Source organism: Arvicanthis niloticus, chromosome 3 (assembly GCF_011762505.2).
Source record: "Arvicanthis niloticus isolate mArvNil1 chromosome 3, mArvNil1.pat.X, whole genome shotgun sequence".
NCBI lineage: Eukaryota > Metazoa > Chordata > Mammalia > Rodentia > Muridae > Arvicanthis > Arvicanthis niloticus.
The window spans coordinates 123992539-124017584 of NC_047660.1; the positions used below are offsets into that span (position 1 = coordinate 123992539).

The window sequence follows — 25046 nt, forward strand, 5'->3', positions numbered from 1 at the left end:
CTGCCTGCAAGTGTGCACGGGTTAAGATGCAGGCGTCCTGAGATCTGAGTCAGGCCTGGGACTGCAGTGCCAGGCACTTCACCCGCTGACCCATGCTGCTCACCTCATTTCTTTAAAACAAAACAAAGACTTTTTCCACTTTACCTTCTACTATCTAGCTCATTTCTCTGTCATTATTCACAAGTGGACTTATAATAGTTTTATTGCTTATTGTCTGTCTTATTGTCGCCATTGTTTGACCTCACATTATTTCTCCTAATCAAGTTAGGATTAAGATTCTGTTATTTCACCCAAAATGTTCTCTAATGTATTCATTAGACAGACAGTATGTCTCAGTGATTATGGTCAACCCTGTATGCTTAGTTTAGGGAAGGTGTCAGTTATTCCTTAACTTTTTAAGCCAAAGACGATTTTTATCACTTTTGATATAAATGATAGTATCGTTTAATAGGGTTTGGTTTTTGTTTATGGTTTGTTTGAGACAAGGTCTCATGGAGCTATGTAGCTGAGAATGCCTTTGAACTTTGACCTGTACTTCTGTCTACCAAGTGATAGGATTTCAAGTGTGTGCCACCATTTCTGATTCCCATCGAGAACTTCAGAAATAGTAGTGTGATACAAATGATTAGAATTAAAGGCAGCACATCACAATGGCAGGCTTTTAGTGGTCTAATTTTGTAGTTGTGTTTCATTAAAAGCTGCTGGATTACCAGTACCTCCCACCTTCAAAATAACAAGAGTCAAGCCTTTAATCCTAACACCCAGAAGGCAGAGACAGTTGGATCTCTGAGTTCCAGGCCAGCCAGGGCTATACACAGAAAAGGAAAACAAAAAGACAGTCATAACTTTGGAACATTTATTTCATTCATATGCTTAGAGTGGCTTGTCTGCCAGATACTTTCTACTAACAGGCTGAAAGTTAATGTCTTTATTATAAGCTTATTGTGATTATATCACAGGCTATAATAATTTAGAGAAAACAATCTTTAGAGAATCTTTTACTAAAGAGAAGAGTGAATCTGAAAAAGTATAGATTTTTAACAAATTTCTAAGCTTACAGTCTTTAATGCTCAGAACAGTGCTGTAATCATTTAAGACACATGGCAGTGGTTCACTATTTTCAAAAGTATTGTTACTATGTATAGTTATTGTAATGAAACAAATCTTTACTAATATATTAGTATAAGGAACCTGTTAGAGTGGAAAATCAGCTTGATGTTAGAAAACCTTCATTTAAAATCTTCTTTACCACTGAGTTCCATAATCTTCAACAAACTGTATGATTGTTTTAAACATCAGTGTAAGGAAATAGTTTAATTTTTTCATTTTTAAAAATACTTTTAAAATTTGCCCTGATTTTTATTTCTCTTAGAGTGTTGAGTATTTACTAGACTAGGTTGTGTATGTGCGTTTTCTATGCTTTAAAGTTGTTCTTCAAGAACAAAAGTCAGCTTCTCTAAATATTAACGGTATAGTTGGCAATAGATCTGTTGACAACTTTACAGTTATAAAAATAGTGACCATTCCATAATACTGAATTATTAAAAACCAACTATATTTAAGTAGATTTGAATGTAAATATGCCACTCAGGCTAGAGTAAAGGCATATGAAATTACTAAGCTGTTCTCTTTTTTTGGTAATTAAATTTTTTGTAAAGTTTGGTTTCTTATCAGTCTTTATGTGCAGTTAAAAAAGTTAGGCAGCCCTGCATAGTCTACAGTTAATGGAAACAAGACCATCGTGAGTCAGCAGTGTGTACAACTGCTCACTTTCCTCAGTTTCCAACATCATGAGGACCTCGCTTCATTTCATGTGATAACTTGAGAATAATTATCCAACTAAGCATTGAAAAGCATATTTATCCCAGTAAGCCCTGGAGACTCTGCTTACCTTCCCCTCCCCCTGTGCCCTGCTATACTCAACCTTTGTGTAGGTGCTGAGCATCTGAACTCAGGCCCTCACTGTTCAACAGGAACTTTACCCACTGAACCATCTTCCTAGCCCACAAGTCTTTTAAATAAATATAATTACTGAGACCTTAAATCTGTGTTTACTTCCCTTGTGTACATTTAAAATATATTACCTAGAATTTTGGATGCCCATATCATGTGTTTTATAAAACCTCTTCATCTAATGAATGGTATGTAATTTGTTTAGGTCATGGCTTTACTTGAAATTTGAAGTTTTTTTTTAACTAAGAAGAAATTTCTTAAAATGAAAGATGGGCCAGTGAGATTGCTCAGTGGACAAAGGCACTTGCTACAATCTAAGTTGGATCCCTAGAATCCATATGATGAAATGAGAGAACTGAATCCCATAAAGTTGTTCTTTGACTTTCATACATGTACCATGACATTAAAGTGCATGCACATACATAAATGTAAAAAAAAATTTAAATAGAGACTAAAAAGTTTTGGTAAGAACAGAAAGCCAAACTCAACAAGTATAAATATAGTACATTGGCAAATGGACTAATTATCTGATGCATTTAGTAACGCAGTGTATCAGAAAGTATAGTGATAGTAAGTGGCACTTAAAGTTAGTGGTTTGGTCAGTTTAATATGTAGTCTGTTAAAAGGCTTTGCTGAGTTAACTCATATATGGAGGAATTAATACTGAAAATTTATTTTTAAAATATTATAAAGGTTCATTTGCCTTTTAAGAAATACGTTACAGCTCAAGCAATGGAAATAATACTGCTGTGTTTTTCTTTTAGCTCCTGGAGCCTGTCTGCCACCAACTGTTTGAGCTCTATCGTAGCTCTGAAGTCCGACTTAAGAGGTTCACACTGCAGTTCCTGCCTGAATTGATTTGGGTTTATTTGCGACTTACAGTTAGTAGAGACAGGCAGAGCAATGGCTGCATTGAAGCACTTCTCCTAGGAATTTATAATTTGGTGAGTTGAAAGTGATAGTTTAGAAAATTTTAAATACTTTTAAATCCTCTGAAATATTTGAAGATTGTTTAAAGAGAAACAAATTGAAATGTCTATTGAATAATTTTTTGAGCTGAATACAATAAAGCTAGATACAAAATAATCATAAGTGTTTTGTAAGGTTGCTGAAGATATAATTGATAACATTGTTAGATCAGATGACTTCCTTCAGATACTTTTATTTAACCAGTGTCCATGAATGCATTTATATAAGAAACAAGTTGGATATTGAAATGAGCTACATGCTTTTACGGCAACTTCTCTGCTCAGAAGACATTCATAGATGGCTAAGAACAGAATATGTATAGAAAAGGATATGAGAAATTGAAAGTTGAGTCAAAGTTACTACAACTTCCAGAGGAAATGGTTTCTAAAAAGGTATACTTTAGATCTCCTGAGATTAGGAATAGATGAGACTTTAGGAAGAAGTAATTGTCTTAGTGTGTCTCTTGTTGTGATAAAAACTCCATGACCAAAAGCAACTTGGCGAGGAAAGGGTTTATTTTACCTTACAGTATTTTTTTAGTCTATCATCTAGGGAAATCAGGGCAGGAACTCAAGGTTGGAACCTGAGTTGGAGGCAGGCACTAAAGCAGAAGCCATGCAGGAGTACTGCTTACTTACTGGCTTGCTCCTCAAGGCTTGCCCAGGCTGCTTTCTTATACAAGGAAGGACCACTTGCTCAAGGGTGACACCACGTAGGTCATCAATCATTGATCAAGAAAATGCTCTACAGGTTTGCTCACAGGCCAATCTATTGAAGGTTCCTTCTTCCCAAATGACTCTAGCTTGTATCAAGTTGGCATAAAACCAGCCAGCACAGGGTCATATGAGCAAGACAAAAGGGAAGATCAGTTGTGTCAGTGGAAATGAAAAGCAAGGATATATATGCAAACTAAGAGAGATGGCTCCACCCTAATTCCATTAGTGTTGGGCTTTTGTTTTTGTTCTCCCTGTGTAGCTTAGGTAGCCCTCAGACATAGTATGTAGTGCAGACTAGTCTTGAAATCTTCACTTGATCTTAGGCCAAAAGGCCTCATTCTTGATCTTCTGGCCTTAGCCTCAAGGGCTAAGATTGCAGATAAGTACCACTGTGCATATAGAACCTTTTCTGGTTTTGGAAACAGGGTCTCATTATGTAGCCATGGCTACCTTGGGACTCAGTATGTTGACGAAACTGGCCTTTAACTCACAAAGGTCCTGCTCCTCTCTCTGCCTCCTGAGTGCTGGGATTAAAGGTGTGTGCCACCACATCCAGCAAGAAGACCTTTTTAATGTGAAGAGCTCAGATTTTCTTTAATAGACATTTACTGGGAAAGCAAATGAGTTTTGAGAATCATATAACGTACTAAAAGGATGGATGTAGTGGTGGGACAAATTTCATAATTTCATTTTTTAACAGTTGGACAATATTGCATTAGGTAAATATACCCAATTCTCACTATCCATCCTTCAGTTGATTGACATCTAGGCTATGTCTGACTTCTAGATATTATAAATAGAGCAGTAATGAATGTGGATGAACAAGTATCTCTGTAGTAAGATGTAGGATCTCTTCTGTATATGCTAACAAGTGGTATGGCTGGATCTTGTAGATTTTTTTTTAAGTGGGACCTCATAAAACTTAAACATTTTTGTTTTGTTTTGTTTCGTTTTAAGTGAAAAGCTAACCTGGTTTTAACATCCTCGATTGTTTTTGAGACAGGATCTTACCATGTGTCTCTGGCTGGTCTTAAACTTACTGAGTAGACAGAATCTCAAGTATTCTAGAGTGGCTTCAAGCATTGTGTAGCTGAGTCTGGCCTTTTAACTTCCGACTTTTAACTTTGAAGTTTCCCTTCCTCTACCACTTAATACCAGGTTTTCAGGTTTGAAGCATCATATCTGGCATTAAAAAAAATGTTATATAGCTATCTCTGACTCGATATATAGAGTCTATAAGAACAGTTTTCTGGGCTGGGCGGTGGTGGCACACGCCTTTAATCCCAACACTTGGGAGGCAGAGGCAGGAGGATTTCTGAGTTCGAGGCCAGCCTGGTCTACAGAGTGAGTTCCAGGACAGCCAAGGCTATACAGAGAAACCCTGTCTTGAAAAACCCAAAAAAAAAAAAAAAAAAAAAAGAACAGTTTTCTGTGTGTGAATTTCATGCTAGTTCTGTGTTACTAAGGAAAGCAGAAGGCAGTGGGGAGTGAGATGCAGAAGCGTTTCACTCCATGTGCTATTATCTAGAGGCAGGGAATTACTGATACCTAAAGATTAGAGGTGACTCACTGGAGAGATGAAGAATATCTATCAATATTCTTTCTTGTTAGCCAGGTATGGTAGCACACACTTTGAGTCTCAGCACTTGGGAGGCAGAGGCAGACATGTGCATCTGAGTTCAAGGCCAGCCTGATCAGAACAGACAGGGCGACAAAGGGAGTCCCTGTCTCAAAAAAAAAAAAAAAAACATTTAAAATAACAAAGAACTGGATGTGGTGACTCATACATTTAATCTCAGCTTCAGGAGTTTGATGCAGAATTTTTCATTCTAGGTTAGCCTGAACAAATCAGGCTACAGTCATGTGAGGCCCTGTCTCAAAAGGAAAAAAAAAAAAAAAAAGAGGATGAGGAGCTTGGTGTCCTAGCACACATTTCTAATGTATCACTCAGTGAACCTAGGTGCAAATGTGATGCCTATCAGGACTACATAGTGCATTCTGGGGCACCCAGTGAAACCTCGTCTCAAACAAACAAGAGCACATAAGAATTTTCTTACAGTTCTCCTGAAGTTACTTAAACATGTCTATTTCTTAATTACTTCACTGTCAACATATAACTTCTTACAGTTCAGCAGTTGATTGCTGAGGGATTGTAAATTTCTTTCAATCAAGATTTATTCTTGAAATGTTCTCACCAAAAAATGTTAACTATAGTATTGGACATTATTTAAATAAGTTTGTTTATGGTAATCATTTCACAAACAAAATGCATCAAAACTTCACATTATACACTAGAAATATATGTAAATTCTGTCATTTATGGCTCAGTAAAACTGGAAAATGCTTTGTTTCTATTATAATAATTTTCTTATTTTGGTAAATGTAGGTCTCTTGATTTTACTTATATTTTGTTCAGCCATGTTTTTTTTCTACTAAAGATCTTTTTCCTCTAAGATCTAATCGTCTATGTCACCTGTGCTTTGCCTTTGCAAATGTTGGATTTGGAGTAATATAATTGTGTTCAGTATCTGTGGGTTATAACCATGCCACAAATGTGTACCAATTTGCTGACAGATTTGGAAGAGTATGTTAGAGTAATAGCATTTTATGTACTATTTCTAAAACTTTCCCTCAATTAGTAAAGGTAAATTCTATAAATTAAGGAAGTAATTATTATTTATTTTGCTTCAGACTTAATATTACATTGGGTTTGTACATTTTTTACTATAGGAAATCGCCGATAAAGATGGAAACAATAAAGTGCTGTCTTTCACTATTCCTTCCTTATCTAAGCCTTCAATATACCATGAAGTAAGTAATATTTGGAACATGGGATGTTTCAAATTATGTTGAGAAGGACATAAAAAATTATTTTTTGCCAAAAGTAAATATTGTAAATGCTTTCTTGTTTCTGTTTTTGAAGTATGATGTTTTGTAGCCCAAGTAGGTTTTAGACTCACCAGGTGGTCAAGGATGACCTTGCACTCCTGAACCTGCTTCTACCTTCCAAGTGAGAAGATTACACCACCATTCAAGGCCCCCAATACATAGTCTTCTCTTTTTGGTTGTGAGATGAATCAGTGGTTAAGAGCACTGACTGTTCCTCCAGAGGATCCAGGTTCAATTTTCAGCAACCACATGGTGGACCACAACTACCTGTATGTCCAGTTCCAGGGGGTCTGACGTCCTCTTCTTGCCTCCATGGGCACCAGGCATGCACCTGGTCTACACTCAGAAACATTTAGTAAAAGAAAGGGGTGGAGAGAAGGGGGCCAGTTAGGAGACAGACAGACAGACAGAGCTGGCAACCTGAGTTTAATCCTTGGTACCCATATAGTGGAAGGAGAGAACTGACTAGTAAATTTGTTTTTTTTAGAGTAGATGTTATGTGTGATGTCAAGGGAATTAGTATTAGTGGAAATTTTTCCTCTAGTTTCTGTTTACTCATTTAATTTCCCTTACCAGTATCATTTTCACCTTTTAAAATCAATTTTTTAAAATGAAATTTTAAAGAGTTGTTTTTTTCTATATTGCTTAGTGATTATCTTGTTAGACTGATTCATTTTTATTATTCTTTAGGAAAATAACTACTCAGAAGGATGTTAGAGCATTACGTTTCAGTATAAAGGAGTCTAATTGCACATTCTATCTTTTCACTAGTATATTTGTTTTGCTTATGTTTATTCTCTTGAAGAATGTGAGAATACTCATGATTATATATAGGTAAAAAGTTGCTGTTGAACTGATTTAATAAAATCCAGTAAGAAAAGTGTTAAGAGTCAAATTCACAGTCTTTTGTGGCATTTGATGTGTCAGATTGTGAGCAACACTCATTATCCTGTTTGCTTTTAGCACAATGCAGCTATTAATTTTTTAAATTAATTCCATTGAGACAATGTTTTGTGTTAGAAATAACATGTCTTCTATTTAGCCAGGATCCATTTTAGCATAGAATATTTCTGAATAATGCATTTTAATTAAGTTATTTGTATTGTGTTATAAAATAAAATAGATGGTAGTAACATTAATAAATAATTGTTCTAACTTGAAAAACATGAAATCAATTGTGTAGATAGTAAAGAGATTTTTTTAGTTAAAATAGTCTTCAATACTGTTTATTTTATATAATAGTTATATTCTGTGTTCTAGAATACAAATATAAATGGATTTCTTTCAAACCTTAGTATTTTCAGCAGCTTTTATTTTTCCTAAAATCAGAGTAACCCAATATTTTAAAAAATGCAGTGATGTATTTCAAATTTTATGTGTCTTCTACACATAATTTCTAAAAGAAGGCATAAAATGTTATTGAAGAACAGAGAAAATGTACTTCAAACTACATTTTACTTAAACAAAATTAAATATGACTACATAGTAAGAATTTTTTTACTCTATTTTGAAGACATTATCGTATGCTATATCTTATTTTTTGTAGCCCTCAACTATTGGATCCATGGCTTTGACAGAAGGGGCATTATGTCAGCATGATCTCATCAGGGTTGTTTACAGTGATCTTCACCCTCAGAGAGAAACATTCACTGCACAAAACCGGTAATGGTCAAAACTACATAGTGGGGGCTGGAGAGATGGCTCAGTGGATAACCACTGGCTGCTTTTCCAGAAGACCCAGGTTCTATTCCCAACATCCCGTGGTGGTTGATAACCATCTATAACTCTGGCTCTAGGCAATCTAATACCCTCTTTTTGCCTTCAAGAGCACCAGGCATGTATGTTCTGCATATACATACATGCCAGCAAAACACTCAAATATGTAAAATAAACCTAAAACAATTTTTTTAAAGTACACAGCAACAGTGGTGAATTTATGCCTAATGGCTAAGTATAATTACTTCATTTCAAGCTTGACATGAGTGAAGTCCAAAAGTAGAATGCATGATACTGGTAAAATATATTACAGTACTTACTGAGCATCCTTGTCTAAAAACACACAAATATGAAATGTTCCAAAGTCCAAAATCTGATGGGAGCCAGCATGGTAGCACAAATAGACAGTCCACACACAGTCTGTGCGACTGGACACAGGTAAAATGCCAGTTGCACTAAAGTATTGTGTAAAACTACCTTCTGGCTATGTGTGTGTGGTACATGTAAAACACAAATGAGTTTCTAGTATATACTTGTGTCTTTCCTCCAAAGAAGGCACACATTACAAAATCTGAAACATGTCTGGTCTTTGGCATGTTAGATAACTATTCAAAAAATTTTTGAACTTTGTACATGAACACCGCATCTGCTCCAATCCTCCTCTCTCCAACTCTTCCAGTATCCCACCTCCCACATTAGTAATCTCTTCTTTAATTATTGTTACTTGTGTATAAATATGTATATATGTACATATATGCACATGTGTATATATAATGAACTGAATCTATTTGCTTGCAAATACACGTGTCCAAGGCTGACCAACTTACTTGTGGTTGGACAGCCTATTTGGGAGTTTCTCCAGGGAGGAAACTAACTCTCCTCTCTCAGCAGCCATTGACCATCTGTAACTCTTCATCTAGGGGTGGTACAGCAGGCTGTCAGCATCCTCTTTTATCACTATGTCTTGTCTATAACCAAATTCTTCCCCTCTCACTACAAATGGTGTGAGCTGCTTGGGAAAATTTTCTTCTTATGGGGCAGTTCAACAAATTTTATTAACTATTAACGGTTAATATACCACATCAAATATATATGTCACAGTGCTGGAGAGGTTACTCAGCAGTTAAGAGCACTGATTGCTCTTACAGAGGACCAGGATTCAATTCCCAGCACCCACATGGTGGCCCACAACCACCTCTCCCTCCAGTTTCAGAGCATCAATGCCCTCTTACGGCCTCTATAGGCACCAAGCATGCATGTGGTACACAGAAACTCATACTAGCAAAATACCCACATCATAATGAAAATTCCTCCTTATTCTCAGCAGTCCCTGATTTCCATTGTCTGATCTTAGTGGTTATGAATGATTGCATTGTGATGTTGTGGGAGTTTTTTGCTGTATAATTTTTACTGTGAAGTAGTTTACAAATATACATAGTTTTTCCCCCAAATTAAATATGCATTACTTTCACACAATTCATTAATGAAAACTGCTGTCTTCTGTTCCCCCTGCCTTCCATTTCCCCTTTTCAAGACTTAGCCAATGGTTCTCAACTGAGTGTTCATTGTCTCCTACATATACCACTTAGCAAACAGTATGGAAGATTGATTTGACTGATATAGCTGGGTGGAGAGAGGGTTGCTGTGTGTCTGGTGGACAGAGGTTAGCGATGCTGTTCAGTTCCTGCAGGATATCAGATGCCCTAGAACTGGAGTTGCAAGTGAGCTGTCATGTGGGTGCTGAGAACCAAACCCACAAGACTAGCAAATGCTCTTATTTACTGAGCCATTTCTCTAGCCCCTTGATTTACTTGGTTTTGCAGGTTTGGTTAAGTTTAGGTTTGGTTAGTTGGTTGGTTTATTTGGGTTGGTTAATTAGTTGATTGGTTGGGGTTTTGTTTTGTTGAGACAGAGTCTCACTTTTATAACTATGACTGGCCTGTAACTCACTATACCCAGCCTTAATTTTTTTTTTCCTTTTTTTGGTTTTTGAGATAGGCTTTTTCTACATAGTCCTACCTATCCTTGAACTCACTATGCAGACCAGGCTGGCCTTGAACTCACAGAGATCCACTTGCCTCTGCCTCCTGAATTCTGGAATTAAAAGCATATACCACCATGCCCAGCCTTAATTTCTTAAAGAAGAAAATACAGCACTGGCTATGGCTCATAATAGTAAGACTTGAAACAAACTATTGAGAAGGATACTGTAGTAACCTGATTAAGAAATCATGAAGATTTACATTAAGGCATTGTTATAACCATTTAGTAAGTAAATAATTTACTGTTGTCTCTGATAGAAATAAATAATTGTGATCATTTTTTATTTTTCTAGGTTTGAAGTCCTGAGTTTTCTTATGCTGTGCTATAATTCAGCTATTGTGTATATGCCCGCATCATCTTACCAATCTCTTTGTCGAATGGGTTCTAGGTGAGAAGACTACTTATTATTCTTCATATTAATATAGTTACTTGGAAAGTATTATATATGCCAGGCTATTGTAACTTCTGGTATAGTAGTAAATAAAATTCATGGAGCTTACATTCCTATAGGAATGAAAGTCATTTTAAGAGCCTGGAGAGATGTCTCAGCAGTTAAGAGCACTTACTGCATTTGCACAGGATTTCCCATCATCTACCTGGTAGCCTACAACTCTCCTTAACTCCAGTTCCAGGTGTTCCAAAGTCCTCTTCAGGCCTCTGTGAGTACTGTACTCACATAAATGTGCACACATACATGCAGGCAAAACACTTATAAACATAAAATAAATTATAAAAATAATATTATTTTAACATTCAGCAGAATATTTCTTAGCTCACCGAGTTAGGTCAAGTCCACTAAGTTTAGGATTATTTATTGATACATGAAATTGTTCTTTAGATGCATTGTTTTAAAATAAATTATGGTAAGAATTTTGAATAATGAACCTGTGTATGGAAAAAACCTTAAAAATACAAATTTTGGGACTGGAGAGGTAGTTCAGCAGTTAAGCACTCTTGCCCGCGACTCAGGTTCAGTTCCCAGCACCCACTTGGTGGCTCACAACTGTCAGTGACTACAGTTCCAGCAGACCTAACACCTTCACACAGACGTGTATGCAGAAAAACACGAATGCACATTTAAAAAAATAATAAATTATTTTTTAAAAAGAATGTGTATCTTTCCTTTATACATTTTCACTTGTTTAAAACATGGCCTCATATAGTGATGGCTGACCTTGAACTCCTGATCTTCCATTGGGATTATAGACCTGCTCCTTTATGTATCTCGTGAACTATTATCTGCATTGTGCCAATAATGTGTAATGACAAAGGAACATTCTCTGTGTGCTACAGATTATAGTCTGTATTACTTCAGAATTTCTTATGTATCTACTATAGAAAAAACATATAAGTAATATAAATTGGGTTAGGGTCATGGGCTTTCAGTTCTGGCGTTTATGTATTCCAAGTGACTTGTCCCTTAAGAAAACTGAGTCTCCCTAATTCCTACTCCTAGCCCCCAGAGTTCAATCCTAGTACTTGGGAAGCAGAGGCAGGCTGATCTCTGACTTCAGGGTTAGTCTGGACTACAGAACAAAACCAGGGCAGCCAGGACTACACAGAGAGACCCTGGCTCAGGAAAAGAAAAAAATCCATATGCAGTTCCTTCTTTCGCTATTAACAAATTCTTGGACCAGCAAGATGGCCTAATAGGTAAATGAGCTGGTTAAGAAACCCTTAAAATGAGAATTCACTCTCCAAAAGTCAGATTTCAAAGCTGGATGCAGTGGATTTCATCTATAACCCAGTTCTGCTGTAGCAAAACTCATAAGGCTCTTGCTGGATGCAGTACAGTGGCAGAAATGAGAACTGCATTCCCAGAAGTTAGCTTCTGACCTCCATGGACAGACTGTGAGGTACAAACACACACACACTAAACAGTTTTTAAAAAGAAAAACCAGTTTCCACAAGGTTAGCAGCTTATAACATCATACATTTATTATTTCATAGGTTTTATGAGGCAGGAATATAGGCATGGCTTACCTCTTTTAGCGGGGTTTTGTGTTTGTTTTAAGACAAGGGTCTCACTACATGATTCTGGCTGGCCTGAACTTCCCTATGTAGACCCGACTAGCCTAATTCACAAAGATCAGCCTATGTCCACCTCATGAGTGCTGGAATTAACAGCAGGTGCTACCACATCTGGCAACTTTGAGGTCTTTTAAGGCTGTAGAAAGACCTAAGGAATTGTAGTCTTCTTCCAAGGCTTGGCACTTTGGCCTGAATTCTATTTCTATAGTTGTGGGATTATAGGTTTCTTTATCTAGTTGACTGTCTGCTGGATCCATCCTCATGTTGGTGACACATGGGCCTCTTTATATAGCTTAAGACATCATAGCTTGCTTTTTCAAAGCCAGAGTAAACTGAAAGTATCCAGCATGATCTGTTACTTTAGGAATAATTACACACATAATATACAAATAGTGTATGTGGAATCCTTTCACCTTTACCACATTGTGTGGATAGAGACAGACACAACATAAAAACCAGAAAGGAAAGTTCATAGGAATCAAAAATCTGTCTTGAGAAACGCTCAGGTTCACATTTGTTGTTCTGTTACGAGAGGAGCACAGTCTTGGTTATAACAGAGCGCATTAGTTTGGGTAACTGGCAGGAGTCTAAGTTATCCATAACTTTGAGTTTACAGATATCTTAAAATGTAGTGTATTATTGTATCCCACTTAGAATGTTAATGGTAAAGAAGGGTCTTACCTCTAAAGCAGATTCTGTGTCCCCTGGGTGACTTATAAAACCTTGTTCTTAGCCTTGTCCTTGTTTTTTTTCATTGGAATGCACATTTTCATCCTTTCTTAATAGTTACAAATGATCATTTCTAATGTGTGACTATTGATGTGATAAAGTCATTGGGTTATTTTAAACATATAAAAGTATAATTAAGTGATACAGTAATTTGATATCTACTATTGTTCATTAGACAATGAATGAGCAAGCTTCATCTTTGATAGTCTGGTTTTTGGTTTAGTGATAGACTTCTCTATAGGTGAGACTAGACTCATATTAGTTGTATGGGTCAGGCTGCCTTCTTTTCTGTTTCTTGAGTGCTGGGATTATAGGCATATGCCAATTTTATCAATATAATGCTATTTTCAATTTGTAGTGTTTTTATTGCTTTACTATATTCTATATATGTATATAATTTTTAATTGATTGAGACTATAAGGCACTAAAACTTTTCTTCTGAACCTACTATTATAATTCACCTGATAAAGTTATAAACATGAGCACACTATAACTCATATTAATGTTATATCACTATAGCTATTAAGATACAACTTCTGGAAGTATCTCAGTCAAATAAAAGGCAGTTGTTTATGATGCTTATTTTGACTAATAGTGGCTTTAGTGATCTCTGTTATTACTATCTACAGAGGTGATAGCATCCCCTATTGGGCATCATAGCCACTCTTGTATATCATAAGATGTAACTGTAACTTTTCTTCTCCTGTATGTAACTGTCATCTAAGAGGCTTACTGTCTCAGTCTGCTAACATGGACCTAGTCCTGGAAGCTTCTAGCCTTGTACAATCTAATCTAGGCCTAAAATGTTTTCAGCCTCACAGACTTGCTGCTGAATAAGCTCACCTCATCCTAGATCTTTCTGAGCTCTGATTGGCTGGTTCAACTCAGTTGTTCTGGCTCAAACTCCTCTCCAAGCTCACTGATTCAATCTGACTCCTCTCTGGGCCTCTGGCTGAATTGCTCTACTTGATCTCATACCAACTTTGGCAATATCTTCTAATCTTCTGGCTCTTTCTCATTCTCTGGCTTGTTCTGTCTTCAACTGTGTCTAGCTTGTTCTCTCTGCAACTTGTCTCTATAAAACTCTCCCACTAAAAATGGCCTCATTTTTTTTTCCCTCTCTGTAACTTCCCTTTCCTCTCTTCTCATGAGAGTTGGGCATATCCTATTCTGTCAGGTCTTTCTCTGATTTGTCAATTTGTCTGCCACTCAACTAGACATCACTTTCAAACTGGTCCATCCTTCTACAAACTAATTTAACTTCATTGTCTGGGGAAATGGTGTATACTAAGTGCATGTCTATATTCCAGCAGCGGTGTTAAAGTGTATGCTAAGGGATGAGTCACACCATAAGTAGAAACAGGTTTTTTTTTTCCAGTAAATAATACAATCTCTGGGTTTGCAGTGTGATCAAATATCCTGCAACAAATAAGATCCTCAGAAGAGGCCCAAGAAGTTCATCTAGCATCACACTAATGTGTTAAAATGGAGTCTAATTTAGAAGAGCATGCTTACATACAACAGAGTAGAGAAGAGATTCAAGAGCAAACTTGGTTAGAGGAACAAAAATCCCAGTCTTTAATCCTATCATTCAAGTGACAGAGGCATATGGATCTCTGTAGGTTTGGGGCTAGCCTATGCTACATAGACAGTTCCACACCAACCTAGATTGCACAGTAAAACTGTCTCAAAAAGAAAGAAAACAAAGTTCATGCTGCCCAGTAGCTACCGAGTCCTTGGTCTTCAGTGTCAAGGAGCAGAGGAGCTGCTGATGTCCAGGCAGCACCTTTTGCTGTTAGAGGTTGCTCACCATGTCTCCACTGCCTATAAGAGTCACCAGTCCTAGTACTGGGCTGCACAAGGAAGAGAATGAATAACAATTGTGCACATTTAATTTTGCTTAAGTAAAATATCAAATAAATAATAGTGGCCTCATGAACAACAGTATTTTGAAATGTTGTTTTAAGATTTATGTACTATCCAGGAATTCCCCAGTACAATTTAGGATGGATACAAAGCTATGTATTTATGTTTGGGGGTGGCAGAAAAAGGATGTCTGTGAAAGAGGCTGTTAGCTATTTGAGGAAACTTACTACTTTTTATGGAGTCCACTAGAATCCATGTTTTATGAATAAAAATATGCTTTAAAAATTAAAAACCAACATCTACTACCTGTTCATGACTCTGGCATTTAGCAAGTGTCAGTAGCTGAGGGAATGATTTATTAATTTATAAATTTAGCCAATTAGGAAGTCAAATGTTAATTACTGTATTTTTCTAGGGTTTGTGTAAGTGGGTTTCCACGACAACATGAGAAACAGTGGAAGGAACTGTGTGGTCGAATTGTATTAGATCCTGAATTTATGGTGCAACTTCTCACAGGAGTTTACTATGCCATGTAAGTAGGAAGAAGATGAAGTCTTCTGCATGTGGGAACATCTTATATTTCTTTATCTTCTTTATAGAATCTTTTGTTTCATGTAGGCCTGTTACCTTGTTTTCTTTTTTTTTTCTCTCTCTTTTTTAATATTTATTTCTTTAAAACACATTTCAGATTTTATCCCCTCACCCCATTCCCCCCACCACCCAGGAACCCCCATCCCGTCCCCCTCCTGCCTCCACAAGGGTGTGCCCCACCTACCCCCCCACACCCTAGAATTCCTACCCGCTCGGTGTTCAGCCTTCATGGGACCAGGGATCTCCTCTCCCACCCATGCCCGACAAGGCCATCCTCCCCTAAGTATACAGCTGAAGTCATGGGGTGCCTCCCTTTGTGTTCCCAAGCTGGTGATGTTACCTTGTTTTCTAATGTGGTTTCTATTCAGCACTTTATAAATAGCCAACTAATAACATGATTAGTCAAGAAATTAGAACCATCTTAGAAATTTTAGGTTTTCCATATAGAAAACTTAAAATTGTTTCTATATAGTTCATTATCATGATTATCATGAATATTTAAATAGATTATTCTGAATAGCAACACATGGTAAAAAAACAATTTTATAAAGAAACATTTGTAAGCTACTATAAACATAGAGTTGAAATCTTCATTTTGTTTATTATAGCCAAAACTAGGACAATTCAGAAATGATAACTTTGAAGTGAGAGTTTTGTTTTATATAACTAAGGCAGTAGAACTTGGGATACTTTTTTTAAGTTCTGAGGATCAGAGATATATATTGAAAGTACTAAATGATCCATCCCATAGGTATAATGGACAGTGGGACCTTGGCCAGGAAGTGCTTGATGACATCATTTATAGAGCTCAGCTAGAACTCTTTTCTCAGCCACTCTTGGTAAGTTTGTTTGTTTATTTGTTTTTATCATATGTATACTTTTTCCCATGGAGAATAGAAGTCTATTTAGGTCCTAATTCTAGAGGCATGCTGACTCTTCTTAAAGCGTATACGTGGTCAAAATTTTACCATGGGGCCAAGGGCAGATGGATATTGAGGTAAATTGAAAAATGAAATGTTTTAGCTAGCTAGTGGTGGTGGACATATCTCTAAGTTCAAAGACAGCTTGGTCTATAGAGTGAGTTCCATGACAATTAAAGTTACACAGAGAACCCTTGTCTTGAAGAACTGGGGCCATGGAGGGGATTGGGGTGGTGGATGTTTTTGAAATTTTTAAGAAAAGAGAAAACCAAGTACTAACTAGCACATGGAAGCAGGCAGATTGCCACAAGGAGGAAGTGGTCCTCAGCTGCCTAGTAAGTTCCTGGCTACTCTAAACTAGACAGTAAAGCCCTGTTAAAGAGAGGATAACCACAGAGGTGTTGTTGTTGTTGTTTAATTAATTTATTTTTACTTACTCTACATCACACTCATTGCCCCTTTCCTTGTCACCCCTTTCCACAATTCTTCCCACTCCCCCTCCTCCTTTCCTCTGAGTGGGTCGGACCACCCTGGATATTCCCCACACCCTGGCACTTCAAGTCTTTGCTCTCCTCTCCCACTGAGGCTATACAAGGAAGCCCAGCTAGTGGAACACATCCCACATACAGCAATGGCTTTTTGGGATAGTCCCAATCTCTAGTTGTTTGGGACCCACATGAAGACCAAGCTGCACATCTGCTACATATGTGCAGAAAGGCCTAGGTCCAGCCCATGTATGTTCTTTGGTTGGTGATTCAGACTGAGAGCCCCAAGGGTCCAGGATAGTTGACTCTGCTTGGTCTTATAGAGTTCCTGTTCCCTTGGGGACTGCAATCCTTCCTCCTGTTCTTCCGTAAGAGTCCCCAAGCTCCATCCACGGTGTGACTGTGGATGTTTGCATCTGTCTGAGTCAGCTGCTGGATGGAGTCTCTCAGAGGACAGCCTTACTAGGCTCTTATCTGCAAGCATAACAGGGTATCATTAAGAGTGTCATGGATTGGTGCTTGGCCATGGGGTGGGTCTCTAGTTGGGCAAATTATTGGTTAACCATTCCCCCAATCTCTGCTTCATCCTCCATGCCTACATTTCTTATAGACGGGATGAATTTGGGGTTGAAATTTTGTGGGTGGGTTGGAGTCTCTATTGCTCCACTGGGGTTCCTTCCTGGCTACAGGCTTCTTCAGGTTCCATATCCCCAATGCTGTGAATCACAGCTAAGGTCACCCCCATTGATTCTTGGGTGCCTCCCTTATCCCAGGTCTCTGTCTCGTCCTGGAGATGCCCCCACCTCCTCACTCCTGTCAGTTGCAGATTTTCATTCATTCTCATAGCAATGTGTCCATTTCTCCTGTCCCTCCCCATACCTGGTCAGTTTTATTGAGATATATAGAAAAAGAAAGGCTTTCAAGCTTAAGTGAAATCTTCATTTGATTATTATAATCAAAACTAGGACAGTTTAGAAATGAAGTAGTCACTATAAGAGCTATTTTTCTCTACATAAACATAAACTCTAAGTCATTTTCTTTAATAAAGTAAAATTAGAGCCAGGCTGTGTTGGCACATGCCTTTAATCCCAGCACTCAAGGCAGAGGCAAGTAGAGTTTGAGGCTCACATGGTCTACAGAGTAAGTTCCAGGACAGCCAGGGCTCTCAAAAAAAAAAAAAAAAAAAGAAAATTAATATGCAGTACACAAAAAAATATTCTCTGTAGACGTAAGAAAACTGCACTTAGAATCTTTAAAGATTTCATGCTTCCCAACATGTGGGGGACCTGTGAGATGATTCAACATAAAGGCACTTGCTGCCAAGCCTGACAGCCTGAGTGCCGTCACAGAACCCTCATGGTAGAAGGAGAGAACTGACTCCTGCAAGTTGCCCTATGATGTCCACACTTATGCCATGTTATTGACACACACACACAAACAGACAAGAAGTGTTCTTTTTAAAAAATCAACTATAAATGTTGGGTCAGCAGTATGTCCCAGTGATGTCATATTTGCCATGCAAATCTGTCAACTTGAATTCTATCCCCAGAACCTACATAAAGGTAGAGAACCAGTTCTATAAAATTGCTCTCTGACCTCCATATAAGCATAGTGACAGCCTTCCACATACATATCATGCATGCATATGAATATACAGTAATAAAATTTGAAGGACAAATCTAAGCATACAACAGGGGAAGATGAAGCATCTGTTATGCATTGGTGATAATATGACTCTAGCCATTCCTTTGCAGAAGAAGTTTTGTGCTTATTCTCTTAGACCCTTTATTCCACATGTACCTTTGTGTCTATGGAAACTAGTGCCTTAAAAGTGTATTATAAAGGACTGGAGAGGTGGCTCAGTGGCTGGTCTTCAGAGGACCTGGATTTGATTCCCAGAACTCACGTAGTGGCTCCCAACCATCTGTAAATCCTGTTCCAAGAGATGTGATGCATTCTTCTGGTCTTTGTGAGCACCAGACATGCACATGATGCATATATACATATACATACACCCACACAAAATAAAATTAAAAGCACTAGAAGTTTAACATTAATGTTACTTTTATTTTTCCATTTTTAAATTTTTAAGACCGGCTGTGCAGCCCTAGCTATTCTGGAACTCACTCTGTAGACCAAACTGACCTTGAATTCAGAGAACCCCCTGTGGCTCTTGAGTGCTGGGATTAAAAGGCATGCACTTCTGCCACCATCTGGCCTACAGTGTTACTTTAATTGCAAAGAAATATAAGTAGTCTAAGTTTTTTCATAACAGAGAACAATTGAAGTTTGATATTTCCTTAATGAAATTGTATATTTGAACACTTATAATAAAGAAAAAATAATAGCTTAGATTAAGTGGGAAAATGTATATGTATTTTAAATTTACCTATGAAAGAGATAACAAAATACTAGTGATTCTACGAGATTTACCTGTATGTGGGCCCTCTCTCTCCCACCTTCCTTCCTTTCCTTCCTTCCTCCTTATGTTTCCTAGTCTAGCTTTGAATTTATAATTCTGTCTTGGTCTTCGAGGTGCTGTAATTACTAGTGCCACCATACCTGACTTGCTTTTGTTTCTTACTGGTTATTAAGCTTTCTGTAGTGATTCTGTGATATTTTAAATGTTTATGCATCTTCTACCTGGAATAGTTTTTTAAAGCTATTTTATTTATTTATACCATTTTTAATTTTAAGATCAAGATAAATTTACTAATGTGTAGCATTTTTCTCATATCTAGAGCTATATTCCAAACAAAATGGAGAAACACACATTCTCTATATTACTGACAAGGGCTTAGTGTAGACACTTAACCTTGCTTACGTTCATCAAACCTTGAAACAGCTTCCTACTCTAAATCTGTGTGGGTAGATCAGACATTCTTTTTTTTTTATTGGATATTTTATTTACATTTCAGATGTTATCCCCTTACCTCATTTTTCCCTCCCACCCCCCACCCAAGAATCCCCTATCCCATCCCCCTTCCTCCTGCTTCTATGAGGATGTGCCCCCACCTACCCCCCCCCCCCATTCTCACCTTCCAACCCTTGAATTCCCCCACACTCGGTGTCCAGCCTTCATGGGACCAAGGATCTCTTCTTCAACCTATGCCTGACACTGTCATCCTCCCCTACATATACAGCTGGAGCCATGGGTCCCTCCCTATGTTCTTCCAGGCTGGTGGTTTAGACCCTGGGGAGCTCTGGTTAGTTGGTATTGTTGCTCTCCCCATGAGGCTGCAAACCCTTTCAGCTCCTTCAGTCTCCTTTCTAACTCCTCCTCTGGGAACCCCTTGATCAGTTCAATGGTTAGCTGTGAGCATCTGCTTCTGAATGTATCAGACTCTGGCAGACCTCTAAGGAGACAGCTATATCAGGCTCCTGTCAGCATGCACTTCCTGACATCCACATCAGTGTCTGCCTTTGGTGACTGCACTTGGGATGGATACCCAGGTGGAACAGTCTCCAGACGACCCCTCCTTCAGTTTCTGTCCCACACTTTGTCTCCATATTTGCTCCCATGAGTATTTTGTTATTCCTTCTAAGAAGGACCAAAGCACCCACACTTGGTCTTCCTTCTTCGTGAGCTTCATGTGGTCTATGAGTTGAATCTTGGATATTTCAAGCTTCTGGGCTAATATCCAATTATCAGTGAGTGAATACCATGTGTGTTCTTTTGTGATTGGGTTACCTCAGGATGATATTTTAGATCAGACATTCTTATCTAAGTTGCTGTATTCTACACTTGCTTGTCCATGTGCAAAAGGAAAGAAAGACATTCCTCTAGCTCAAAGTATTTGTTGGATTACTACTTACTGGTTAAGAGACAAACCAGTCAGATAACAATTGTTTACCAATCAGGTGTCACAGTCTTCTCCTTAGAGGCACAGGACACATACTGTCAACATGTATTTAGGAAAAAATCTCTTCTTATGAATGCATAGGAGTGCAGAAGAGCGTTACCATTTTAACACAGATCAAGTTTTCTGCTATTTATCATATGAAAAAGTGGGAACTTATTCTAACTTGTTTTATATCTTGGTTACAAATATTAAACATTTTTCTTTGGAATGTTCTTTCCTTTTGAAATTCAACAACTTCAAGAATCCAGTAGGGTATATGACTCATATTTTGATAATAAATTTTTATTTGAAAAGCCTACTGAAAAATACATAGTATTAAAAATAAACATTTTGATACTTTTTTAATATTATACAATTTCATATGTTATACAAGCTGTACATGTTCAAAAATAATGGAAACGTATTATAGTATAGGTTAAAAACTGTATGTTGGTTGTAAATTTGTATAGACTCTTATTATTATTTTAGGTGGCAAATGCCATGAAAAACTCATTACCATTTGATGCGCCTGATTCTTCACAAGAAGGCCAGAAAGTACTTAAAGTGGAAGTCACTCCAACAGTGCCGAGAATTTCTCGGACTGCAATTACAACAGCTTCAATTCGTCGTCACAGATGGAGAAGAGAAGGTAAGTATAAAATGTCCCATAGTTTACTCACAGATTCAAGTAAACTGTTTATACAGAATGCACAAATGCTTGATAATAATTGATGCTCTGTATTAAAGTAAAATATTTTCATTTAAAATGGTACTAGAAATGTGATGATTAGTTATTTTAATGTAAATATATCTCTTTATAAAGTACGAAGATGTTAGACTGTTCAGTTAATGATAAAATGTAAAATAAGACTTAGCCAAATTTTGTATTTTTCTAAAACACGTAATAAATATAGGGAAAGAATGTTGCTTTAAGCCTATTATCTGGAAAAAGGTACATGTATGAGCACTGTGGGAGACAACTATATGCCTGGTCCAAAATAATACAAACTATCCGTAAAAGAACTGGTTCTTAGTTTTGGATTTTTTGTATTTGCTTTTTTTTTTTTTTTAATTCTAAGAGCTGAATCCAGCAATATTTTATAGACATGTGGTACTTAATAGTCAAGCTGTCTTGCCTAAGAGAAATTTTCATTTTAATGATCCCAATTTTTCTGTCCCATTCATTTGCAAACCTCACATTGTTCATCTGCTGCCTTATGTGTGTGCAAGCTGTGCACACACATGTAACTATATAGACAGTGTATGTGTTAATATCATATCCATATATACATTCTCTTATCTGCCTGGGTCAGAATGCTCAGAAAAGAATAGAGCAGCACAAAAGAGTACTAAAATTTTATATGTTGAATCCCAGATGGCTTTGACTTCTCAAACGAGGCTGACTCGAGTATTCCTGGCTCCCCGATCCAACACGGCTCCACTGACCTAGGGATCAAACGTGTGCAAGAGGGGGAGGTGCTGGTGCGCAGGACCCCTGAGCATGGCTCGCCGGAGCCCAACTCAGCAGCAGCCACAACAGAGGGTAGGACAGAGATGAGGAGGCAGAAGTCAGTGAGGCAGTTGCTGGAGAAGGATCCTGGCTCTCTGTCCCCAAGCAGAGCACCTTTCCATTCTAGTGTGTGTCTCCACTACCCCTGGGTGTACTAGCTCCTCTTTGCAAAGCAACCCTCCTCCCCATATGCCTAGCACCAGGTTAGGTACAATCTTCAGTTGCCATTTGTGCTGGCCTGGAGTCTGCATCCCTGTGTCATCAAACAGCAGCTTGGCATGGCTACTAACAAGGCAAGGGGCCTGGATGGAAAGATGTGCAATGCTTCCAAGTCTTCATTACTGAGCATGTTTACCCCTAATGTCAGAAACAACGCGCCCAGTGTCAGAGCCTTGTTAGTCAGGGTTAAGAATTAGAGAAGTTTAAAACATAAGCACTTAAGAAATTGAAGTGGAGCTGGCATTTATCTGTTTTCCTAGGGTGTCCAATTAATAAGTATTTCCAGTCTCTGACAGAGAATGCTGGTATTGATTGGCTTCTCATCAGCTGGAGTAAGTTGTGTAGTAAATTACTGACATTTTTTTCTTCATAAATGTGCTATCCTGGAACATACTACACTTTGCCGTTATACACACACACACACACGCACGCATGCACACATGCATACAGGCACACACACACATACATATAGTAGTTATAGCTCCCAGATGGAAGTGAAATGTGTTATTTATAGACCAAGTACAGAGAAGATCCCTGTTTCTACAATGTAACTATTTGCACATAAGAACTCTGTGCTCCATCACTACCTGTAGAACGTCTCTCTGATGGGAAGGTATTTGCCTACTGCTTTCTATGAAATGTCATATGAACTAGCTTTGTGGAAAAGAGAACTGTAGCCAAATGGTTTCATTATTGTATATTTTCCCTGGAGTACCACTATAAAACCTTATACTAATAAGCCTGTATGTAGCTTTAAAAGAGATTAGTAATTTCTGTTTATTTTAAAGACCAAACATACACATAAAATATTTACCTCCTACTTTAAGGAAGTATCTCTTTGGTGTATTAGAAATTTGAGCATGCTCAGTAAGAATCTAAATGTACCCTCAGTTCCTCCCCTATTTGACCAAATTGACTTGACTTTATTTAATAGTATTGCATGTGCATGACCTGATGACCCCAAAGTTGGTACTGTTTTAGAGATCCTTCGTAACTCGGCTGTGGAAGATGTGGCCTTCCCTTTTGTCTTTTTGTATCTCTTTATCTTACCCCTAGCAATTAGATGCATCTTGTTGAAGTGCAAAAAAGAAAAGAGAGTAAATGAGTAGAAATTTGGAACCAAGTGGACCCAAACTGAACAACAGTCCATTTCTCATTCTTGATAACTAAGTAAACCATTTGATGCTTATATATAAAATGATTGTTAGTATGTTGCAAGTATTTATATAAAAGTAATGCCATATATTAGCAGTTGATGAAACTCTTACAAGGATGACACTGGCTGAAGCATTGCTTCTAATTCATCAGTCATAGACTTTGAAAACAGAACCCAAGTAGTAATTCCTCTTGAATATCTGTTTTAATTCTATTAAGTTCCCTGCTAGTGTTAAACTGTTAGTTTGGGGTAGATTTCAAGGAAAGTCAATGCATTTTTTTAGTGTGTTTGAAGCTAAGTGTGATAGTGCAAGCCTTTAATTCTATCACTCAGGAGACAGAGACAATCAATCTCTGTGAGCTTAGGGCCAGCCTGGTCTACATAGTGAGTTCCAGACCAGCCAGAGCTACATAGTGAGACCTTGTCTCAAAACAAAACAAAACAAAACAAAGAAGAAAAAAGAAAAGAAAAAAGAGAGAAAATGAAAAAGACTTGTATCTTTTATCCTAAATTAATCATGGTTTTAAAAAAGTATTAGTAGATGCAAATTTTATAGGAAAATCAACTATTAACAAAAAAGTCAGTGAAATCACTTTCAGTCATGTCTTGAGTGAGTCGTGAATGTTGTTACCTACAGAAAAACTATAAAAGGAAATATGTTTTGAGACTCAATTACATTTTTACTTCCTGGGTTTTTTGTTGTTTTGTTTTTGGTGGTTATGGTGGGATTTTTTTGTTTGTTTTTATTTTTGTGAGATAGGGTTTCTCTGTGTAGCACTGGCTGTCCTAGAACTCACTCTATAGACCAGACTGGCCTCAAACTCAGAGAGATCTTCGTGCTTCTCCCTTTGTGCTAGGATTAAAAGTGTGCATCACCACACCTGACTTTCTTTGAGGGCTTTTAAGACAGAGAAAAGGAAATTGATTAAAATATACAAGAATTTTGGTAATTCTCTAGAATGCTAGAACTTTTATATTACACATATAACTCATTTTTAAATAAAACATGTTTGTAGTAGTAATGTTTTTCAATAGTTTAATAATAAAAATGTGTTTATGAGAGCAGACAAAATTGTTCAGTTATTAAAGGTGCTTGCTTGCCTTACAAGCCTGATGATCCGAACTCGTGCAAAGGTGGATAAAGAAAACCAATCCTACAAAATTGTCCTCTGCCCTCTACACACATACACAGCAGACACTGATACACACATAGTAACACTAATAAAAATTTAAATGAGCTTGTTATGTTTAAATTAAAGAAAGACTCTAAGCTTTTAAGATAGTGCCTGTGATTTATGTGTAATCATTGTTCCATTACATTGAAACAACATTTCTAGTGTATAAAATAGCAGTAGATTCTCCTGCATGGTGGCTTTTATGTTCTCATCCCTCTTAAAACGGCCATACTGCT

General features: G+C 37.4%; 1 protein-coding gene across 4 annotated transcripts in view; it reads left to right on the plus strand.

Annotated features, from left to right (window-relative positions):
* Hycc2 (hyccin PI4KA lipid kinase complex subunit 2) overlaps window positions 1-25046 on the plus strand; it is a 69912-nt gene that overhangs the window by 35977 nt on the left and 8889 nt on the right. For 2 of the 4 annotated variants that reach the window (XM_034497515.2, XM_076931864.1), the window contains exons 5-12: window positions 2718-2897; window positions 6369-6449; window positions 8074-8189; window positions 10579-10674; window positions 15328-15444; window positions 16255-16342; window positions 21240-21399; window positions 22126-22293. In XM_034497515.2, the coding sequence (XP_034353406.1) occupies window positions 2718-2897; window positions 6369-6449; window positions 8074-8189; window positions 10579-10674; window positions 15328-15444; window positions 16255-16342; window positions 21240-21399; window positions 22126-22293 (1006 nt within the window). The remainder of the gene's footprint in view (window positions 1-2717; window positions 2898-6368; window positions 6450-8073; window positions 8190-10578; window positions 10675-15327; window positions 15445-16254; window positions 16343-21239; window positions 21400-22125; window positions 22294-25046) is intronic. The other 2 variants (XM_034497516.2, XM_076931865.1) reach the window with 1 other exon arrangement.